Source organism: Trichomycterus rosablanca, chromosome 4 (assembly GCF_030014385.1).
Source record: "Trichomycterus rosablanca isolate fTriRos1 chromosome 4, fTriRos1.hap1, whole genome shotgun sequence".
NCBI lineage: Eukaryota > Metazoa > Chordata > Actinopteri > Siluriformes > Trichomycteridae > Trichomycterus > Trichomycterus rosablanca.
Genome location: NC_085991.1, coordinates 24,373,179 through 24,395,760, shown reverse-complemented (window position 1 = coordinate 24,395,760; position 22,582 = coordinate 24,373,179). Strand labels below are relative to the sequence as shown.

At 37.6% G+C, this 22,582-nt stretch overlaps 1 protein-coding gene across 5 annotated transcripts in view; it reads right to left on the bottom strand.

Moving 5' to 3' along the window:
* unm_hu7910 (un-named hu7910) overlaps positions 1–22,582 on the bottom strand; it is a 74,510-nt gene that overhangs the window by 34,617 nt on the left and 17,311 nt on the right. For 3 of the 5 annotated variants that reach the window (XM_062994028.1, XM_062994027.1, XM_062994029.1), the window contains 6 exons: positions 19,430–19,501; positions 16,344–16,382; positions 14,616–14,657; positions 14,175–14,216; positions 12,036–12,074; positions 8,815–11,058 (listed from right to left, as the gene is read on the bottom strand). In XM_062994028.1, the coding sequence (XP_062850098.1) occupies positions 8,891–11,058; positions 12,036–12,074; positions 14,175–14,216; positions 14,616–14,657; positions 16,344–16,382; positions 19,430–19,501 (2,402 nt within the window). In that variant the 3' untranslated portion in view covers positions 8,815–8,890. Of the gene's footprint in view, positions 1–2,199; positions 2,266–8,814; positions 11,059–12,035; positions 12,075–14,174; positions 14,217–14,615; positions 14,658–16,343; positions 16,383–19,429; positions 19,502–22,582 lie in introns of those variants that run through there. The other 2 variants (XM_062994030.1, XM_062994031.1) reach the window with 2 other exon arrangements.

Below are 22,582 nucleotides of genomic sequence, written 5' to 3'. Positions count from 1 at the left end.
GTGCATTGCAATATTTTGAGCAAAACTGTGCTCTTACCCTGCTAATTGAACCTTCACACTCTGCTCTTACTGGTGCAATGTGCAATTAATGAAGATTGGCCACCAGACTTCCAATTTAGCCATGAAACCGCCCACACTAAAATGACAGGTGTTTCAGTTATTTTGTCCAACCCCTGTATGTCTACTGTCTACTAAAGAGAAGGGTGTAGCAGTGGGTAGCACTGTCGCCTCACAGCAAGAAGGTCCTGGGTTCGATCTCCAGGTGGGATGGTCCAGGTCCTTTCTCTGTGGAGTTTGCATGTTCTCCCTGTGTCTGCGTGGGTTTTCTCCGGGTGCTCCGGTTTCCTCCCACAGTCCAAAGACATGCAAGTGAGGTGAATTGTCCATGACTGTGTTTGATACAACCTTGTGAACTGATGAATCTTGTGTAATGGGTAACTACCGTTCCTGTCATGAATGTAACCAAAGTGTAAAACATGACATTAAAAATCCTAATAAACAAACAAACGAACTGTAAAAAGTATGGCTGTCGTTTAACGCGTTAATTAACGCGATTAACGCGTTAAAATTGTAATCGCGATAAAAAAAATTAATCAAGATTAAAATTTGTAATCGAACTGTTTTTATTTGGCTGTTTGTGCCACGTAAATATGTGTCTTTGTGGTAATGAACTGTATTTTAGATGAATTTGGATGTAAAGCGCATGAACTTTACACAGAACTGTACAAACACTGCTGTTAAATGGATCACACTGGACTGTTTATAGCAGTATGTCCAAAGTCCGGGGTGTTCTGTCCACACCGGATCTGGTTTTATACGGCCCGCATCTTCTGTTTTAAACTGCATTACTTGTGACCCGCCAGCGCAGTCAAACAGAAAAAAGTAATAAATTATCGTCGCTGTCCAATAAAAAACTACTTTTAGCGGCTTTCACTATTTTTACGTGTTGATGAAAAGATGAATGAAATCACGCAATCTTTGTAACGAGTATTTCCATTGGCTGCTAGAGCTGTCCATCAAAACCGCATAGCTCCGCCTCCCTTCCCTCAGGTACTGTTTGAGACAGAAGTGAAACTGCGTAATGCCTCATCTCTACAGTTTATTCTATCACATGTCTATAAACATGATTTATATTTGTGATGTTTGTAGTTTTTTAAAAACACATTTGTATCTGATATTTATATGGACTAAGCATTTACATGGACTGTATTAATTAACACTTTTTATAGCTACAGTCAATAACTTATACAAATGTCTGGTAACTTGATTGTTTTAGGTATTGTGATTTATAACAATATTTCCCAGTCATGTTTCTGCACAACACAGTATTAAAAGCTTTTCTTAATAGATCTATGAAATTTGGGGGGGGGGGCAGGTTTCTGGGGTCCTCCACGACATGAACTCAACCACTCACCTTACTGCCCCCCCCAAACCCCCACCTCCCCCCGGCTGCACTCGTCAAGTCATTTTTATTATATTACAATTTTTTCGTTAAGTAAAACTAAAAAAACTAAAACTGTGCATTAAAAATGCCAGAGGCAGGAATTTGAACTTGAATTGTAACGTCCGAGTGACTTTTAGTTCATTCTGTTCAGCCATCAGCATGTGCAATTTGTTGAGGGGGCCCAACTTTTTTTTTTTTTTTAACTGGGGCCCATGAGCTCCTAGTTACACCACTGGTGTTGCATCTAGAAATGGTTCTTGCAATAAAAATGGGCATAAGTGTTAAAATTTCGCTTAATTATTACTCTGCGATTAATTGCGATTAATCACGATTAATATGGCTCTTTAATCACGATTAATCTCGATTAAAATTTTACATTGCATGACAGCCCTAGTAAAAAGACATTACTATTTTAGAAATAATAACTTATAATAACATTAAACAATAAGATTTGATTTTATGTTGCTAGATCTTTTAACCAGTGGTGACATTTGGGCTGGTTGCAAATAGTAAGCTTTGCTGACACAGTGTTGCAGTTTCCATCTTGAACCTTCCAGCAACACTGTTACACATTCAACTGTGGAAAAAGTGTAAATTAAGTATGTCCATTTAAAGTGTTTTATAGGATGTAAAAACTTTACCTAAGAGTGGGACAAAATAAAACTACAGACTGCTGTTGGGGCAAAATCAAAGGTACAATAATTGTCAGGTGCTACTCAATGGCATGTAAGAGAATAGATATAGTTTTATTTCACCTTTGTACCTACCTGATCTTTGGCTGCGTTCCTCCTTTGATTCGGAGACGGTTCTCGCTTTAAGCCCTAAGTGATTAAGCAATAATATATAACCAGTAAGACAATAAAATGCATTGTTTTACCCACAGCTGTACACAGATACTCATATGCACCTTATGGACAAAAGTATTCGGACACCCATTCTAATTATTAAATTCATGTGTTTCAGCTACAACAATTGCCAACAGGTATGAAAAATCAATTACATGCTTACAACTTTGCAACTCTGTAACAGTTTAGGAAAGGCCCTTTCCTGTTCCAGCATGACCGTGTGCCTATGCACAAAGCAAACTGACCTCAGCCCCAATGAACAGCTTTGAAATGAACTAAAACTTCCTTGGAACATATTTGACAAACATTAGTGCCCAGCCATGCAAACGCTCTTTTGACTGAATGGGCATAAATTCCCACAGAATAACATCACGTCTTTTTTAATGCATTTTCTCCCTTTCTCTTCAGAATGTAGCACGTCTAATTATATACCCAATTGTGGTAATTGAGCTGACACCCGCCCCGTTTGAGGAGAGCCGAGACGGTCACACGCCACACGTGCGCAGTAGCCGATTGCATCTTTTCACCTGCACGAGGCGAGTTTATATGCGGATCAGCTTTGTGCACAGAGAGCCACACCCTGATCAACGCATTATTCCTCTACTCTGAGCAGATGCCATCAACCAGCCAGCAGAGGTCATAATTGTATCAGTTATGAGGTCCCTATCTGGCTTGTCCTACCCTATAAACAACAGCCAATAGTTCACAGCCTCCCAGCCCAGCCAGATGGCAGAGCCGAGATTCGATACAATGTATTTGAAATCCCAGCTCTGGTGTGCTATCGTGTTTTTTTTTTTACCGCTGTGCCACCTGAGCGGCCTTGTTGTAAGTCTTGTGGGAAGCCTTACAGGATCACATTGAGGTCACTCTGAATGCCATTTGTTTTTAAAAAAAAGGCATGTCCAACAAGCTTATGGTCATGTGTCCAAATACTTTTGGCCATATAGTGTACCTACCACAGGAATTAAAGTTTGAGTGTGTGTGCACTCTGGAAAAAAAAGACACCACTTTCTCTAATCTTCCTAATTATAGATATGTCTAAATAAAATGCTAAAATGATAGATACACTTCAATTAGGTTCTAAACCATCCTGTTCCTCCACCACCATTAGATCCACCACTCAAAGGACTAATATATATATATATAATTATATAAATCGTGTTATGCTTTGTGTTCAATAAACATAAATATTTATAAAAAACTTAGTGCTGTGAGTTGGATTTCTTGGTGAGAAAAAACTGACTTAAAAGATTACATTATCAGAGAAGTGACTGATGATTTGGTTTTGTCGAGTTTTTCTAAAAGCCAGGTGGTGTTCCTTAATTGATTCTTCACTATTAATTAATTGATTATTACATTGATTCCCTTTTTCTGATGAACATTACTCTGCTACAAATGCAAATACTTACACTTTTCCTTATACTCTTCTTAATGTAATTATTGCCAATTCCCTTGCAATTCTTCTACCCTTTCTATCACCCCCAAGCTGGCAGAGGAAAGCCCAGACTATCACACATCCCTTCTGACAAGCAAACAGTCGCAGGCTGCTCCCCAACCCCCCCATGTGCATAGAGTTCGATAGCACCACCTATTATTTGAACCTGAGATTCAAAACCTCAGAGGTGGTTGGCTAGCACATTAGACTGCTGCTCCGCCCATGTGCCATATTTAGTTTTAAAGAACACAACGCCAATGCTTTAAAAGGGAAGACCCGAATAATATAATACATTAAAATTATTTAACCAAATAAAATCTGGTGTACTGTGGGGGTACTATGGGGGTAACTTTTAATTAATATATGACCTAAAGGAGAACAAAAAAATGTACCATGCAACAGACAAGAGTGTAGTCAGTAAATGTTTACCCACACAAATCTTTTATATGGTTCATCTTATCTCATAAGATGAAAGTATATACAGGACATGTGTTTGTAATAAAGTGTTGTTGAGTTTACATACACCAATCAGCCATAACATTAAAACCACCTCCTGGTTTCTACACTCCCTGTCCATTTTATCAGCTCCACTTACCATATAGAAGCACTTTGTAGTTCTACAATTACTGCCTGTAGTTTATCTACAGTATTTCTCTACATCCTTTTAGCCTGCCTTCACTCTGTTCTTGGATGGTCAGGACCCCCACAGGACCACCACAGAGCAGGTATTATTTAGGTGGTGGATAATTCTCAGCACTGCAGTGACAATGACATGGTGGTGGTGTGTTAGTGTGTGTTGTGCTGGTATGAGTGGATCAGACACAGCAGTACTGCTGGAGTTTTTAAATACAGTGTACACTCACTGTCCACTCTATTAGACACTCCTACCTAGTTGGTCCATGTGTAGATGTAAAGTCAGAGACGATCGCTCATCTATTGCAGCAGCACCACCATGTCAGTGTCACTGCAGTGCTGAGAATGATTCACTACCCGAATAATACCTACTCTGTAGTGGTCCTGGGAGAGTCCTGACCACTGAAGAACAGCATGAGAGAGGGATAACAAAGCATGCAGAGAAACAGATGGACTACAGTCAGTAGTTGTAGAACTACAAAGTGCTTCTATATGGTAAGTGGAGCTGATAGTGACAGTGAGTGTAGAAACAAGAAAGTGGTTTTAATGTTATGGCTAATCGGTGTATACACCCCACACAGGTTTAATACATTATGGATGAACCTTAAGTGGATGAAAACCTTAAAAATAGGAAAACACTTCAGATTATTATTAATAATATTATATTTTGGGCAGCTGTCTCTACAGTAAAAACAGTCCCTAAGTGCATTTATTAATAAATGCTGACACATTTAGGTATGTGCAAAGATGGACACTAAGTATGGACACTAAGACATGAAAACATAAACAAGCCTGATAATGTATCAAGTAGCTCAAATAGATTTTAATAGGTGTTCACATTCAATTACTGTGAATTTTAAAAGTGTTCACATTTAATAGGGGCAATCATAAAATATCTTCATTTCTCAGCAAAGACATTTTCTACTTACATTAATTTCTTATGAGCATATATTAGTCATTTATTTACAAACACTAAACATCTTTTGTTTAATACTAAAAATTTTATAACACCGTTATCATTAAACATCTTTTTTATCATTATATATATATATATAATGCATATTCATCCACGTCTAGTCACATCACTTTTACATGAATTCAGTGAGTGATGACCAGTTATTTAAATTCAAACAGTTAACAATAAGCACAGTAAGGTTTTAAATTCATAAATAAACCAACACAAAAACACATTTCTAACATTAATCAATTATCTAACTTTATTCTAACTCAACGTTAAAATTATGTTTCATTTATAAACCATAATCATGACCAAACTATGATTGTGTAGAGATTCACATAAAAATTTAGTTTAAAAAGGCAAAAATAAAAATACTTTCACTATATTACAAAAAATAGTTTTTGGTGCGCCACATATGTCAAATATCAAAACCCATCCATAACTAGGAAGGATCAACAAATAAATTTAAATATATAAAAAGTATGTTCTTAACCAAACTGTATGTATTTACACACCCTCAACAATTCACTCATTACCACTAAATAATTTTTAAAAAATTAATCAAATAAAACAAATGGTCACTCAGTATGTCATTCTTACCCTAGTTCACAACCTGCGACCCCTGGGCCATTTACAGTTGGTAATACGTAGAAGTACAGACAGCACTTAATTCAGGCTTATTTTTATGCATTAATATTAATGGTAAAAAAACCACCAGGACATTTCGAAAAATCTGTTACACCGACCTCACTAATATAATATTCAAAGCTACACTTACATATGAATATAAATAATATTAACATTGACGGTGACACTAGAAATAATGTCATAATAATGTAAATACATATAAATCTTCAGTGGTACCACTGCACCATGGTAAACACACCAATGTCCTGATGTAAAAAGCTAAATTCATCACACACAGTGGTAGCTCAGTGGTCAAGGTACTGGACTAGTAAACAAAATGTTGCAGGTTCAAGCCCTACCACGGCCAAGTTGCCACTGTTCAGCCCCTAAGCAAGGCCCTTAACCCTCGATTGCTCAAAATGTATTCAGTCATAATTGTAAGTCACTTTGGATAAAAGCGTCTGCTAAATGCCACAAATGTAATAGTAAATGCTACATTGTAATTTCTGCAGGTTGATGTACTGTATATTGTATGGAGAGCTTTCATAAAATAGAATAAGTCTGACTGACGACTGCTGAGCTTCTACATTATGTTTAATAAGCTCCCTAGAAGAAATCAGAGAGAAAGCTGAATGGCTCACTGCACCAATAAAAGAAGCCTTAGGGCTCGTATCAGGTTATCGCACCAACTGCAAAACTCCACTGCAAGTATAACTTAGGCTTTACAGTTTGGTACATTTACTAGCACATTATAATACTGAAAGTAGCTAATAAAAGCCACATGAATGACCCTAAACGCTGATATGTAGTTTAAAGTAAAATCATTAAATAATTAACAATATGTCACAGAATAAACCAGAACTGTTCACTTCATTTCTACTTTTCTTAATGAAAGTTCAGGCACTTATTTGGCCAATATTTAGGTTTTGGCTTTTACAAAAAATCAGTGATGGATGGTTGTACATTCTTTGTGTATGTCACATTATAGACACACCACCACGACCCAGCGTTCCTCAAATGCAAGCATGGTGGCCGTCCATGTTACACAACCAGTGTTATAAAATTTTAAAATTGTCCATGTCCCTGTAGTTCACTTTGTAACCACAAAATTCTAACCAATGCATTTAACCATTTTCATTTTTTACTTAAATATGGGACAAAAAACAACAAAATAAAACAAAAACAAAACTACATTCACATCTGCTGATAGTCAGATTGGCTGGCTGCCAAATCACATACTGCCATACTATAATAGTATGTCTATTTGAGGTACCACTAATAAACACTTCACTAGTTTACATTTGAGCTCAAGTATTGGCCGAAACTGCTCGCTGCCCTCCAACTAGGGCTGGGCGGTATATCACAAATATCGATATATTCGATATAACTTTTTATACGATACTGAAAATGACCACATTCGTTATATCGAGTATGCCTTGGATACACAGGTTACCATTTAACAACGTTTAACACAGAGCACAAAAGTGCTGTATAGGTCGCTCTCCAACAATGCTCTCCAAATGCTATATATGCTATTGTTTTGCATTTCTCCAATGTGTGTCATTAAGATAAGCTGGCAATTAAAAAAAAGACTATTTATTGGTTGTAGAGGTATAAAGTGACAGATTAGTTAACGAATAACCAGCTTTTAATCGCAAAAGCCAAGAGAATAAATTATCCGTTGGATATGGATATATATACAGTATACAGTGGACCCTTGGGTTACGAACGGTTTACCATACGAACATTTCGGGTTACGAGTGATCTGTTTCAACTTGTTGTTGAATAATTACTCCTGCCAGTAGCTGTAACTGTGCATCAGACAGAGGGGACAGTGAGTGAGAGAGAAGAAGGAATTCGGCTAAGTAAAGTATTCTTTCTTTCATGCAATTACACCTACAAAATACAATACTATTAAAATAAATAAGGAAATAATAGAGAAATATGAGAGTTATTGTTGTTTCTGGTAGATACATTTTAAATAAAAAGGAAACTTATTATGGTGTATGATACAGCACACGTACTGTACTGTACTGAAATGTGTTTTGTGTACAGTACTACTGTGTATCGTTGTTTATTATTGTTTATTACAGTAATGTCTATTCTATAATTTAAGATTAAAGAGAAAATATACTTGTATTTATAACAAAAAAGATCATTTAAGACATTAGAGAAGTTAGGTAAGGGGGGGTTTGGGAGGTCTGGCACGAATTAATTCTGTTTACATTATTTCTTATGGGAAAAATAGGTTTAACTAACGAACATTTTGACTTCAGAACCAACAGCTCTTCAGAACCAATTAAATTCGTAAGTCAAGGGTCTACTGTATTCTGGAAACAGGAAGGAAAACATTTACAAAAAAGTGGATTATATCACGAATGGAACAACACATGGGTCTCAATTTGAAGAAGAGAAGCTCAGATAAGCAGCGGTTATGATTTTATGCTGCTATGTGGTTGATCTGGGTCGCGGTTCTGGGATGCTCATTTATTAGAAGTAAAATGGCAGTGGCCTACCTCTCAAAAGCATATCGAGATATGAGTTTTTTAGTCATATCGCCCAGCCCTACCTCCAACAAGTCCTTTCTAAAAGGGCTAAAAATACCATGCAAAATACATTAATAATAAAGATAATATATTCTATTTGTACAATTTTAAAAGCACTTCATTCAGAAAGTAATCATAAACATATATCTTAAAAATATATAATCAAAGAGTTTTGTCAATAGCACCATATAATTCACCCAAAAACTTAACACAGTTAGTCTGGACCAACCAAAACAGTCCTATAAAGATATAAAGATGTCAAAACCTGAACCCATGACTGATCTTTACTAAACTGTGATTAAAACACATTCTTGCGTTACAGTAGGTTTGTCAGGTCATCCTCTTTTTATTTTTTACATCAAATTCTAATCAGACCTCAAATTGCTCCACATTATTTCATGGTCATTTTTTGTCCTTCCAGACTGAGGACTTTAACAGACCCTTGATGAGCTGTTTCTCATTAATTTTGTGATCTCTTGGTTCTTCAGATTCTTCTTTTATAGACAGAGTTTGATCAGATTTTTGTCCTTTGGAGACTTTCTCAGCATGTTCTTTCGCTACTCTTTCTTTTTCTTTAGCTAGCCTTTCTTTTTCAGTTCTCTCCTTCTCTGCTTTCTCTTTAGCTAGCCTTTCTTTTTCAGCTCTCTCCTTCTCTGCTTTCTCTTTAGCTAGCCTTTCTTTTTCAGCTCTCTCCTCTGATTTCTCTTTAGCTAGCCTTTCTTTTTCAGCTCTCTCCTTCTCTGCTTTCTCTTTAGCAAGCCTTTCTTTTTCGGCTCTCTCTTTCTCGGCTTTTTCTTTAGCTAGCCTTTCTTTTTCAGCTCTCTCCTTCTCTGCTTTCTCTTTAGCAAGCCTTTCTTTTTCGGCTCTCTCTTTCTCGGCTTTCTCTTTAGCAAGCCTTTCTTTTTCGGCTCTCTCTTTCTCGGCTTTTTCTTTAGCTAGCCTTTCTTTTTCAGCTCTCTCCTTCTCTGATTTCTCTTTAGCTAGCCTTTCTTTTTCAGCTCTCTCCTTCTCTGCTTTCTCTTTAGCAAGCCTTTCTTTTTCGGCTCTCTCTTTCTCGGCTTTTTCTTTAGCTAGCCTTTCTTTTTCAGCTCTCTCCTTCTCTGCTTTCTCTTTAGCTAGCCTTTCTTTTTCAGCTCTCTCCTTTTCAGCTTTTTCTTTAGCTAGTCTTTCCTTTTCTGCTCGCTCCTTCTCTGCTTTTTCTTTGGCAAGCCTTTCTTTTTCGGCTCTCTCTTTTTCTGCTTTTTCTTTAGCGAGCCTTTCTTTTTCTGCCTGTTCTTTAGCCAATCGTTCTTTTTCTGCTTTTTCTTTAGCTAGCCTTTCCTTCTCGGCTTTTTCTTTAGCTAGCCTTTCCTTCTCAGCTTTCTCTTTAGCTAGCCTTTCCTTCTCTGCTTTCCCTTTAGCTAGCCTTTCCTTCTCAGCTTTCTCTTTAGCTAGCCTTTCCTTCTCAGCTTTCTCTTTAGCTAGCCTTTCCTTTTCAGCTTTCTCTTTAGCTAGCCTTTCCTTCTCAGCTTTTTCTTTTGCAAGTCTTTCCTGTTCTGCTTTCTCTCTTGCCAGTCTTTCCTTTTCTGCTCTCTCCTTCTCGGCTTTTTCTTTAGCTAGCCTTTCCTTCTCAGCTTTCTCTTTAGCTAGCCTTTCCTTCTCAGCTTTTTCTTTTGCAAGTCTTTCCTGTTCTGCTTTCTCTCTTGCCAGTCTTTCCTTTTCTGCTCTCTCCTTCTCGGCTTTTTCTTTAGCTAGCCTTTCCTTCTCAGCTTTCTCTTTAGCTAGCCTTTCCTTCTCAGCTTTTTCTTTAGCTAGCCTCTCCTTTTCTGCTTTTTCTTTTGCTAGCCTCTCCTTTTCTGCTTTTTCTTTTGCTAATCTTTCCTGTTCTGCCTTCTCTTTTTCTGCTTTCTCTCTAGCTAGTCTTTCTTTTTCAGCTCTTTCCTTTTCAGCTTCTTCTTTAGCTAGCCTTTCCTGTTCTGCTCTTTCTTTTTCTGCCTTTTCCTTAGCTAGTCTTTCTTTTTCGGCTCTCTCTTTCTCTGCTTTTTCTTTAGCTAGCCTTTCCTTCTCTGCTTTTTCTTTTTCTGCCTGTTCCTTAGCCAACCGCTCTTTCTCTGCTTTTTCTTTAGCGAGCCTTTCTTTTTCTGCTTGTTCTTTAGCTAATCGCTCTTTCTCTGCTCTCTCTTTCTCTGCTTTTTCTCTGGCTAGTCTTTCTTTTTCGGCTTGTTCTTTTTTCAGCCTGTCTTTCTCAGCCTGCTCTTTAGCCAGTCTTTCTCTTTCTGCCTTTTCCTTTTCTGCCTTTTCTTTGGCCAGCCTTTTTTGCGCAGCTCTTTCCCTTTCGGCCTTCTCCTTGGCTAGTTTTTCTTCAAGCATTCTTTTCTTCCGCTCTTCACGTACTATAGCCTCAGCCTCCTCCTTGGCTTTTCTGGCAGCAAGGATGGCTTGCTTCTCCTCTTCTTCTTGGGCAAGAATGGTACGTACTTCTGCCAGTGCGAGCTTAGCAATCTTTTTGGCCTCAATCTTCTCATGGATTATTCGAAGCTGCTCCTTCAGAGCTGCCTTTAGTTTGTGGCCAATTTGTCTAGTAGAGTGCGCTAAATGTAGAGGAAAAGTGTTTCATTCATAAAGGCAGATCTTCTCTGCTAATGCAAAAATGTAGCTCATGCGTAAGAGCATTCAAAGTTAGTGTGCCAAATTATGTTGCATTTGTTATTATTATTCCTCTAACAATGTCAATACAGGAACCAAAGGTTTAAGTCAAAATGTTAAATATCAGGATTAGGTTACTTATTACTAGCTACTCAGCAGTGCCTGAATTATGGAGCTTTTGTGCTTTTTTGTTATGAATAAGCATATAACACACATTTAATTGTTCAAATTATTCTGAATGTTGCCGTCAGCTCCATAATAACTGGCACTCTTATTCGCTCAATCTCATACAAATCGGCATTGGGGTGGCACAGTGGTAAAAACACACTAGCCCACCCCTGCTGAGATTTTTCAGCTCTGCTATCGGTCGACCAGGGGGCTACACAGACACAGACTATGTCCGAGAGATAGCGGGTCAAAGTGATTCCTCATAACTGCTGCAATTACAGTCTCTGCCGGCTGGACAGTGATGCCTGCCCACAGACTTCAAATAATAGAGATCAGTGTGTGACTGTCTGTACGCAATACTGATCTCTCTGTGAACCCGCCTAGGGCAGGTGAAAAGAAGCGGTTGGCTACTACACGTCAGAGTGGGTGTGTGTTAGAAACAGCTCTCCTTGATCAGGGTCGGGGTCTGCAGCAGTAGAAATACAGGTCTGCCAAGAACTAGAAACTGCTGGAACATGGGTAATTCTGTCCACAGACAAGCAAACTTTACATTACCATGAGCTCATAGGCTTATGTTCACACTGAAAAGAAAAAGCAGATGCCTCTGCTAAGCACTATGAAAAGCTTGCCCATCTGGGAACAGGGTCAACCAAGTTTCATTAGTAGCTAATTGATGGCCAGCCTGTTTTTTGGTAGTTCCAGACACATTCTCCACACATTTCACACATTTAACAGCACAACCCATGCTAAGTACCTTGAATTTTCTTAAGCTGCTCTTCTTTATGCTCTCTATCTGTAGTAAAAGTTGAACAGATCATCAGTCATGTATCAGTAAGTTTACATGCTTGTATAATAATCTACGTTCAGCTGTATAAAATCAACATTCATGATGCTGAACTGATTTTACCTGCAGTGTTTTTGTTCATCTTAATGTTCTACATTACTGGCACATTCACTACAATGTACTGCTGTTCATTATATAAAGTATAAAAAAGAAACAAAGAAAATTACTTGTACTATTACTATTAATTTGCTATGAGGTGATATAAAGCTTAGTTTTATATGTTATTGGGATGCTGTAAGCTTGTCAGGTTATTAGTTAAAAGAAACTGGAAGAATTTGCATCACCATTCAAAATTAACTATTAAAACCGTAAACCTGACATACACAGTGGTACCTTAACCCATTGTCCTTTAAACTCAAAACCTTTAAAACTTGACGCACTTCATGGAGAAATCTGTACCCTTATACATAACATTTCCCCTTAACTCGAAGTGTTCAGCTTTTTAAAAAAATTGTATTTATTTAATTTTAAATTAACAATAAACAGCCGCTTTTTTCAGCGCTTGGCTTGAGCAGTGCAGTAAAACGTCAAAGTGCGAATATGAGACGAATCTGTATTCTTGAAATGACCGTCAAATCCATTTTGAAAGCATCAACATGTATCTGTGTTTAGCTGGATTTCCCTCCTTTTTCACTTTTAAACTTGTGTTATAGCTCGAAGTTCTGAGAAATTGTGAGAATCAGCTTTTCTGAGTATAAAACGCTTATCGTAAAAAAAAAAAAAAAAAAAAAAAAGAACTTTGTGACTTAATGTATTAAAAGAACGACACAGGAACTGCTCATAAGTTCTCTACACTAAAGAAATTCCTCGCTCGTTGTTTTAGTACAATAAGTCACGTTAAGCTTTGTGCACCAGCACACTCCATAGGAAATAACAGCAGTCAGCGCAAAAGCCATTTTGTCGCTTCTCATGTGAATGCGCCCTTACTGAGCTCGCTAAGAAATACAGTATTCCAAGATCAAGCATCTCCACAATTAAGAAGCATAAGGAAACAATAAAGAAGTAAAGGTTAAGTGCAGGTTTTATTGTATTTTATATTGATTTTTAACTGTTTTAAATTGTATTTCAGTGTTTTTTTTTTATAAAAAAATTGTGTTATTTTCAGTGTGAAAGAGTCAAAAAAACAACGCCATTATTTTACATTAGCTTAAAATATCTGCAGTTCCACTGGACCACGGAACGCATTACCAGGTTTCCCATACATCCTTATGAGAAAAAATAATCTGGCTACATCTAAATAGATGGCTGCAATTCTACAGACCCCTTTGTTGCCTAGAGATGAGGAATGCTCAGTTGGCCCTGGATGGAATCATACACAGTAGCACAAAGCAAACCTCAGTATAACCCATCAAATACAGCAAAGCTCATGCTTTCATTGAATGCAAGTCACCATGCAGAAAGACTTTCTACTTCCATTTGTGATAGCAATACCAGCTTTTAGACCATCTACTGATGCATCAGTTACCTACGTTTCAAAAAGTTTCCACACTTTTATATTCTGATTGGAAACAGTGAGGAGTAGTAATTGGTCGTGTCTGAGAGACTGAGAGAGAGCTTATAGTACAGATTTAGCTCCGTCTGATTTCCACTTTTTTAGATCACTCAAAGAAGCTTTAAGGGGAAGAAGATTTTCATGTGATGATGTGAAAGCAGCGGTGCATCAGTGGCTACGCGCTCAACCAAATGGTATAAAAAAGTTGGTACGACGCTGAGAAAAATGCATCGGAAAGTGACTAGAAAAGTCATGTAATTTTTTTTTTTTATTCTTAATAAATAGAGTTTATAGAAACTTTTTGAAGAACCTTCGTAATATAAAAAATCTGCTTTTCATTTAACTGCAACACAAAGAAACTTGAATCAGTATCACTGACTCCTCCTGACTCTTCCCACATGTAAACATCAGCAAGCACTCACATGCGCACACAAGCCAGTTCTAGCAACCGACAGCTTCCAGAAGCCTGAATGTAGTCCTAATATCAACAAATCAAATAACTACAAGCAACAAGAGAGTGATGATGCATCTCCGTGAATACAGTTTCATTAAAATACCTTTGATTGCACCTTTTTTCTTAGTGGATACAGGTAGACTCTCTAATCAAAAGGAAAAAAAATTAAGTTATCACACAGCCATATGTGAATATGCACACACTGTGACCAAAAATAACATGCAGCCATCACAAAAACTCCAGCACCTACATAATACATGTATTACATAAACACACACAATGTTTTGATTGTTGTGCAGATTGCAACTCAACCCTCTTAAAAAACACATCAGTCAACCACTAATAATATCTGCCAAGGCAACTATCAGTTTTACCAAGTTCTACTGGAATACCACCACATGCCAACGTCAGCACACACATCCTGCAGCTACCTCAGACAAGCACAAGCTGTTCGAATTGGACTTGACACCCAATAGCAAAACAATTAACAGCAACAAGGCAATGCATCACAATCAAGAGGGGAAAAAACTCTTTGCTTTAATACCTTTGCTTGCATCCTTTTTCTTAGTGGTCACAGCTGAAGTCTCTGATTTGTAATAAAAAGTTTTAATTGTTATTAGTTACTATGTGGACAGTCACAAACAAACACATCAGTATCAGTATGCAACCTCTCCGTCAGCTCAATCATCCAAACACATTCTTTCAATTAAAGGCCCTACAGGGACATCAACAGGCCTAAATGTGTGTCCATGTGTCAATTTATTTGTAATAAAAAAAAAAGTCTAAAAAGAACGTTTTAAGATTCTAGTGAACTGGTGCTACTAGTATATGACCCACCAATATAAGCATATATACAACCCCAAATCAGAAAAAGTTGGGACAGCATGGAAAATGCAAATAATAAAAAAACACTTACATTTACTTTGACTTTTATTTGATTGCAGACAGGATGAACCTGAGATATTGCATGTTTTATCTGCTCAACTTCATTTCATTTATTAATAAACATCCATTCCTGCATTTCAGGTCTGCAACACATTCCAAAAAAGTTGGGACAGTAAAGCAATTACCACTTTGTAATGTTGACATTCCCTTTCACCCTTTTAAAAGACGTTTTGGCACCGATGAGACCAAGTGATTTAGTGTTTCAGCTTTTATTTTGTCTCGTTCTTCCTGCAAACACGTCTTAAGATGTGCAACAGTATGTGCAACAACACACGTTTCCACTGTGTGATGGTCCATCCTTGATGCCTCCGAGCCCAGAGAAGTCAACGTCACTTCTGGACATGGTTAATATAAGGCTTCTTTTTTTGCACAGAGAAGTTTTAAGTGGCATTTGTGCATGTAACTCTGTATTGTAGTGCTTGACAAAGGTTTGCTAAAGTAATCCCTCACCCATGTGGTTATATCAGCTATTGTTAAACAGGCGGTTCTTGATGCAGTGCCGTCTGATGGATCAAACATTACAGGCGTTCAGATTAAGCCTGCGCCCTTGGCCTTTATGCACTGAAATTCCTCCCGAGTCCTTGAATGGTTTAATGATATTTTGCACTGTGGAGGGAGAAAAATGCAAATCCTCTTCCAATCTTTCTTTGACGTACATTGTTTTTAAACATTTCAATCATTTTCTCACACATTTGTTGACAAACTGGAGATCCTCTGATCATCTTTGCTCATCAAAGACTCAGCCTTTCCTGTATGCTGCTTTTGTACCAAACCATGATTACAATCACCTCCTGACATCACCTGTTTGGAATCACATTATTATTTAGTTTTTTCACCTCATTACTAGCCCTAAATTGCCCCCGTCCCAACTTTTTTTGAAATGTGATGCATGCCTGAAATGCAGGAATGGAGGTATATTAACAAATGATGTAATGTTGAGCAAAAAATCTCGGGTAACTGTCTGTAATCAAATAAAAGTCAAAGTAAATGTAAGGAACACTGCATTTTTATTTTATTTGCATTTTCCATACTGTCCCAACTTTTTCTGATTTGGAGTTGTAGTATACAGTTTACGCTACAGTTAACATGTATACTAAAAGACCTTGAAGTGGTTTTGCGAGCCATGCTAAATCATATGCAATACATTAGCCAAAAGAGCAGCTGTTGAAACTACTAATGACGTGAATAAGCATTCACACTGATCTCTCACACATGCCAGCAACCGCACAGCCATTCACAGGATCCAGATACAGTCTGAAGCAGACAAGCAATTCTAATTTGACTAAAAACCAAAGCCAAACTTCGACAATGATCTTTCCTTAAATACCTTTTCTTGCACCCTTTTTCTTAGTGGTCACAGGAGTCTCTAATTTGTAAGAAGAAACAGTAATTAGATTATTACTATTATATAAACAGGAAATGGCAACCAGTGATGATCCATGCTGGAGCTTTTCAACAATCAACAAACTGTTACAACGTTGACCCATCTGGCTTGTGAGGCAGCCATCACATAAACAAACTAGAATATACAGTAATAACGTATGCTTTATGCTTACAGTACACACACTCCCTGGCACTTATGCTTACAGTACACACACTCCCTGGCAAACATGCAGAAGACAAGACACACCCAAGCTCATATTAAAAAAAAAAAAAAATTAGGATACTAAGTGAAATGGAAATAAAAATAAAAAAGCAGTGATTTGTCTTTTACAGGTACTGGGGCCTTTAAACACCCTGGTTATCAGATAGAGGCGCCTGTGCAGAAAGCATGGGCGAAAAGAAGGGGACCACTAATAAATAAATCTATACACAGATGTAGTCTTCCCTTTAGGATTATACACTGTTAAGTGAAATTGGCAAACTCTTAGTTTACACAACACTCACTGTAAACTATACTGTAGATCATTAGTTTGTTTGTTTGTTTGTTTATTAGGATTTTAATGGTTACATTCATGACAGAAACGCTAATTACTCAGTACACAAAATTAATCAGTTCACAAGGTTATATCAAACACAATCCTGGACAATTTAGTGTCTTCAATTCACTTCACCCCAGAGCACCTGGAGGAAACCCATGCGGACATGGGGAGAACATGCAAACTCCACACAGAAAGGACCCGGACCGCCCCACCTCGGGATCGAACCCAGGACCTTCTTGCTGTGAGCCGCCCTAGATCATTAGTCACACAAATTTAAAAAAAGTGTAATTGTTAGTAATCAGGTGGGTCTATTATATTTTTGTTTTATTACGAAAGAGTCTGTGGCCCTTGTTTGCATATTTTTACTCCATCTGCTCCCAACAAGAAGAGTTTGGACACCCCTCCCTGCCTTATAGTCACAGTTCTCACAGACACAGGGTAGCGGCTGGTTAAAACAATCCATGCAATGTCATAAAATGATAACTGACACGAATGCATTGAGACTTCAAAATAAGAAAACATAGAGGATGCATCAAGAGTACAAAACCAACATGCCTGCTTATACATACTGCAACCAGTAACTCACAAATCATTCACTGTACTGTGGAAAACTCCTTTCATTCCTCTAATGCGCATGACGGGTGCATTCAGCAGAAAACACCAAACATCTGTCCCGTTTCCAAACCACAGTACGGTAGCTCATTTGCTTTAACTAGTGCGCTCTAACTTCTGGACATACCAGTGACACTCTTCTCCTTCTCCTCCTCCTCCTTCTCCACCACCTCCATAACACCCTCTGTATCTTCTGCACCCTCACATGGTATCAGCACATGACAGAGAAATGCCAGGAAGCTTTCTAACAAATCAGAACTCTCATCTGCACAATTAGCAGCACTTACTTTGTGCACAGACACACGGCCCATACAAAAGTCAGGCAAGCCTAAGCGGCAGAGAGAACACAAGAGATTGAGGGGGAAAGAAGCCAAACACTGAGAAAACTTGTCACTGAGCTTTAGGTTATTTGCCTTCTGCAAGCTCTCATGCTAGACCTCAGTTTGTGTTACTTTTTTTAATACAATCTCTACACTGTGCATAGATTATTTCTACTCTATTTAGGCTGTGTAATTATAGCATTCCTACTTTTACTATATGTTACTGTTATTAAATGGGTTTTTTGTTATGGTAATGCACACAATCTACTCCATATAAGTCAACAGTAAGGGCTTTACTTTGTCATTTTAGCTTATGAAAGTTTCCACAGGAAGACTCTATTTTCGGGTTAACACCTGTGACATATATACAGAGGCAATCAAAAAGCTGTACCAGACATTACCAATGAGACATTTGATTCGACCTATTTTGACTGCAGAGAAGTTCCAAAGCACTACATTTCATATTCTGACTGTTCCAAAATGATGCAGAACAAATACTTTATCAAAGTACATTGGAATTAATCAAGGCCCAAAATATACATTACAATATATTCTTTGGTTTAAGGCAGTAGAACAGGTTGCTTGTGTAATTTCTTCCTGCATGTGCATCAGAATCACCATATGACCATTTCTATATGACTCTATTTCCTCTAGTGCAGTGCACTATGAACTGAAGACCATCTTACCTGCCTGCTGTTGGTCAATGTGAGGGTTAAGAATGCTATAATCAGTCACAAAAGTAAAAAATGAAACAGAAACAATGGAGAAAAAGCCTCCTTATTAGTAATCCATGGCATTAATGAATTAGTTGTGAATTTAATATATTCATAATTATGTTTACTTAATCAAGTTTGCACTGCCTGATGAAACGAGTTGGGAGCTGGAAGCTTCATGGCAAGAGTTTCAATGGCCGAGCTGCTGTATGCAAGTCAAGAATCGATTATTGATGCCAGATAAAGTTTATGGTGTCTGCTACTGACCAACAGAAAATCTAGTGAATGTGAATGTAAATGAATGTAGTGTGGCTGGTAAGTGTATATATAACAAATTTTAAGTTGTCATGTCATTTACATTGCCATATCAACCATAGGAAAACAGAAAGATAAATCCTAATTTGTTTTTTGTTACAACTATTTTTTAACTAAACACCTGGAGGACAGTTATCTTTTAGTTTATTAACATTGTTTTTATTTTAAATGGTGCAGTATTGTGTTATGTCCTCCACTGTGTGTTAGAATACAAGCGAGTATGCTGTGTGTCATTGTGTATGAGCGGCATTGCAGCCAGACAAGTAAAAAGCACTGATTATAACTGCCTGTAAAGTACTGCGTTTTCTGTAACAGATGTGGGAGTTTAGTTATTTTAAATCTACTGACAATCTAATCTATTTTACTTCAATATGTCACACTGTATTCAGCAGATACATTACTCACATGAAGCTAGTATGTCCTTGCATAAATGTTGCAGCAGTTTAATATTAGCAGCTGGAAATTCGAACCTTCGCTGCTCATGCAAGATTCACTCGTACTATTAGACGTGCAAGAAAGAGCCAAACTTACCCATCAAAACTTTGGCATCTTCCACATCAAAGTCTCCATCGCCATCAGCATCATAAACTCCTCCAAGTGTGCCTGCAATTGATTTTATTACTATTATTAAATTTTGTATTACATTATCCATTATTTACAACTACTAAATGTGTGTAGGATGCAGTATCTATCCATCCATCTCTCTCTCTCGCTCTCTCTCGCTCTCTCTCGCTCTCTCTCTCAGTTCAGTTCAGTTCAGTTCAGTGGTGCTTTATTGGCATGAATGTAATTAGATACACTATTGCCAAAGCGGTAAACAATAAACAGTAAATAGAAATGAGAAAATAAGATACATATATATAAAAACAATAATAATAAAAAAATAACTAATAAAACATTAAAAATACAACTCTAGAATTAAAGTTATTTACAGGATTATTAGTGATCAATAAAGAACGTCAAAGAAAAATTAATAAAATAAATAAAAATAAAAACCCTGTAATATCAGTAAAAATCAATAATAATTTGTGCTCGGCCTCACTGGTTGTCCCTCAGATTGTGACACGCTGCTACAAATTGTGCAGCGTGTGTGATCAGTCCTCTCTTCTCTCCCAGTATGTAGGGCAGTTTGTGTGTGTTACTGCAGTGTAGGAACTCGGGGGAGATGCTGCTGATCTTCCCATAGTACAAACTCCTGATAGAGCTGTACTTGGGGCACTCTGTTAGGAAGTGCAGCTCTGTCTCCACCACTGCCAGCTCACAGTGAGAGCACAGCCTGGCCTCTCTGGGTGTCCAGCTCTGTCTGCGCCGCCCGGTTTCGATGGCCAGGCTGTGCTCACTGAGTCTGTACATCGTCAAAACCTTCCTCAGTTTTTTCTCTTTAATTTCTGTCAGGTAAGCCGCCAGAGAGTAATCTTCAGGGCTGAGTAGCACTGGAGTCTGTGTTGTTGTTGAATTGTCTCAGTCCAGTATTTAATGTAATTTTGTTTTTGTTTGGTCATAATTTGGTTGGGTCTAATGTTTTGGGCGAGTGTGTGGTGAGGCTGATTGGTGTGTGTGATGTTAGTGTGTTTTAGGTCACTGAGACTCAGGACCAGCTGGGTTAGGGAACTCCTTTCCATGTTCAGCTCTTGGCATGTCAGCGCTTTATAATGGAGTGAGTGGGGGTCACTGGATTTGATATGTTTCCAGAAGTTTAGAGCTCTTTTCTGAATGCAGAATATTAGTGGGTATTGTCCCAATTTTGCCCTGCAGGCCGTGTTGGGGGTCTTCCTCTGCACACTGAGAAGATTTCTGCAGAACTCTGTGTGCAGAGTTTCAATTGGGTGCTTGTCCCAGTTAGAAAAATCATTTTGGGTTAGGGGCCCCCACACCTCACTACCATACAGTGCAATGGGTTCGATTACAGATTTAAATATTTTAAGCCAAATTGTAATGGGTATTTCAAACTGAATTGATTTCCTAATGGCAAAAAGAGCTCTCCTTGCTTTTTCTTTAAGTTCCTTCACAGCCAAGCCAAAACTTCCAGTGGAGCTGATTGTTATGCCCAAATAAGTGTATGCTTTTGTATGTTCTATTTGTGTGTTATTAATTGTAAAAATGTAATTCCCCTGACTTTTACACCTTTTTTGGAAGACCATAATTTTGGTTTTTTGGTGGTTTATTTTCAAAGCCCATGTCTCACAGAAGTTCTCCAACAGTTCTAGACTTAGTTTTAGTCCCTCTCTTGTAGGTGACAGTAAGACGAGGTCATCTGCATAGAGGAGACATTTAATGCTGGTCACCTAAAGTGAGACCAGGTATGTTACTGGATTGATCCAGTTTTTCAGCAAATTCATTAATATATAAATTAAACAGAGTGGGGCTCAGGCTACAGCCTTGTCTTACTCCTCGTGACTGGTGAAAGAAATCAGTTCTAAGCATTCCGATTTTTACTGCACATTTGCTCTGTGAATACATTGATTTTATGACGTCATACATTTTACCCCCCACACCATTCTCAATAAGTTTATAAAATAATCCATTATGCCAAATTGAATCAAAAGCTTTATGAAAATCCACAAAGCAGGTAAAGATTTTGCTCTTATTTTGGTTTACATATTTATTAATGAGTGTGTGGAGAGTGAAAATGTGGTCTGATGTTCTGTGATTTTGTAAAAAGCCAATCTGAGTTTTGTTTAGAACATGATGATCTGTTAGAAATTGCGTAACTCTGGTGTTCAGGATGCTGCAGAACACCTTTCCCAGGTTACTGCTTACACAGATTCCTCTGTAATTGTTTGGATCAAATTTGTCGCCAGATTTAAAAATGGGAGTTATGAGTCCTTCATTCCAGACTCTTGGGAAGTGACCAACATTTAAAATAAAATTGAATAGTTTTAGAATAGCCAATTTGAATTTATAGCTTGTGTTTTGTAACATTTCATTTAAAATACCATCTGCGCCACAGGCTTTCCTGGATTGCAGTTTTTTTAGTTTGTCCTCTAAATCTTCTTCTGTAATTGGGAAGTCCAGGGGGTTTTGGTAATTCTTAATTATTGTTTCAAATGTTTTTCAGATATATTTAATTGTTTCACATTCATTGATGGATTACTGTATAATTTTTCAAAATGGGTTTTCCATGAATCTCCATTAATAATTGTTAAATCGTCCTTTTGTGTTCTTTTTAGTGATTTCCAGTGGTTCCAGAATGAATTGGAGTTAATGGATTTCTCCAGGTCATTTATTTGACTTTGTATATATTTGTATTTTTTAATTTTAAGTATGTGTTTATATTCTTTAAGTGCCTCACAGTATTTTGTGCGCAGTTCCTGATTATGTGGTTCCCTATGTTTCTGATTGGATATATTTCTTAGCTCTTTTCTCTTGTTTTTGCAGTCCTGATCAAACCATTTGTTTTCTTGGGTGGTCTTGGGTTTGCTTTTACTAATTGTCAACTTTGATATTTGAGTGGCATGGTCAAAAATACTGTTTAAAATTTCCACAGCCATGTCAACTCCTTCTGTAATTTGGGAAGGTTTCTTCCTTGAAATAAGGGGATTCTGTTGGGGGAATATATACTGCACAAATAAATAAGTCCTGAGGTGTTGAAATGGTCTGTTTGTTGATTTTTATTTTGATTTTGTTGAATGTTCCAAAGTGAAATGCGAAATGATGCCATTCTGTTTGAACTAAAATGTATGT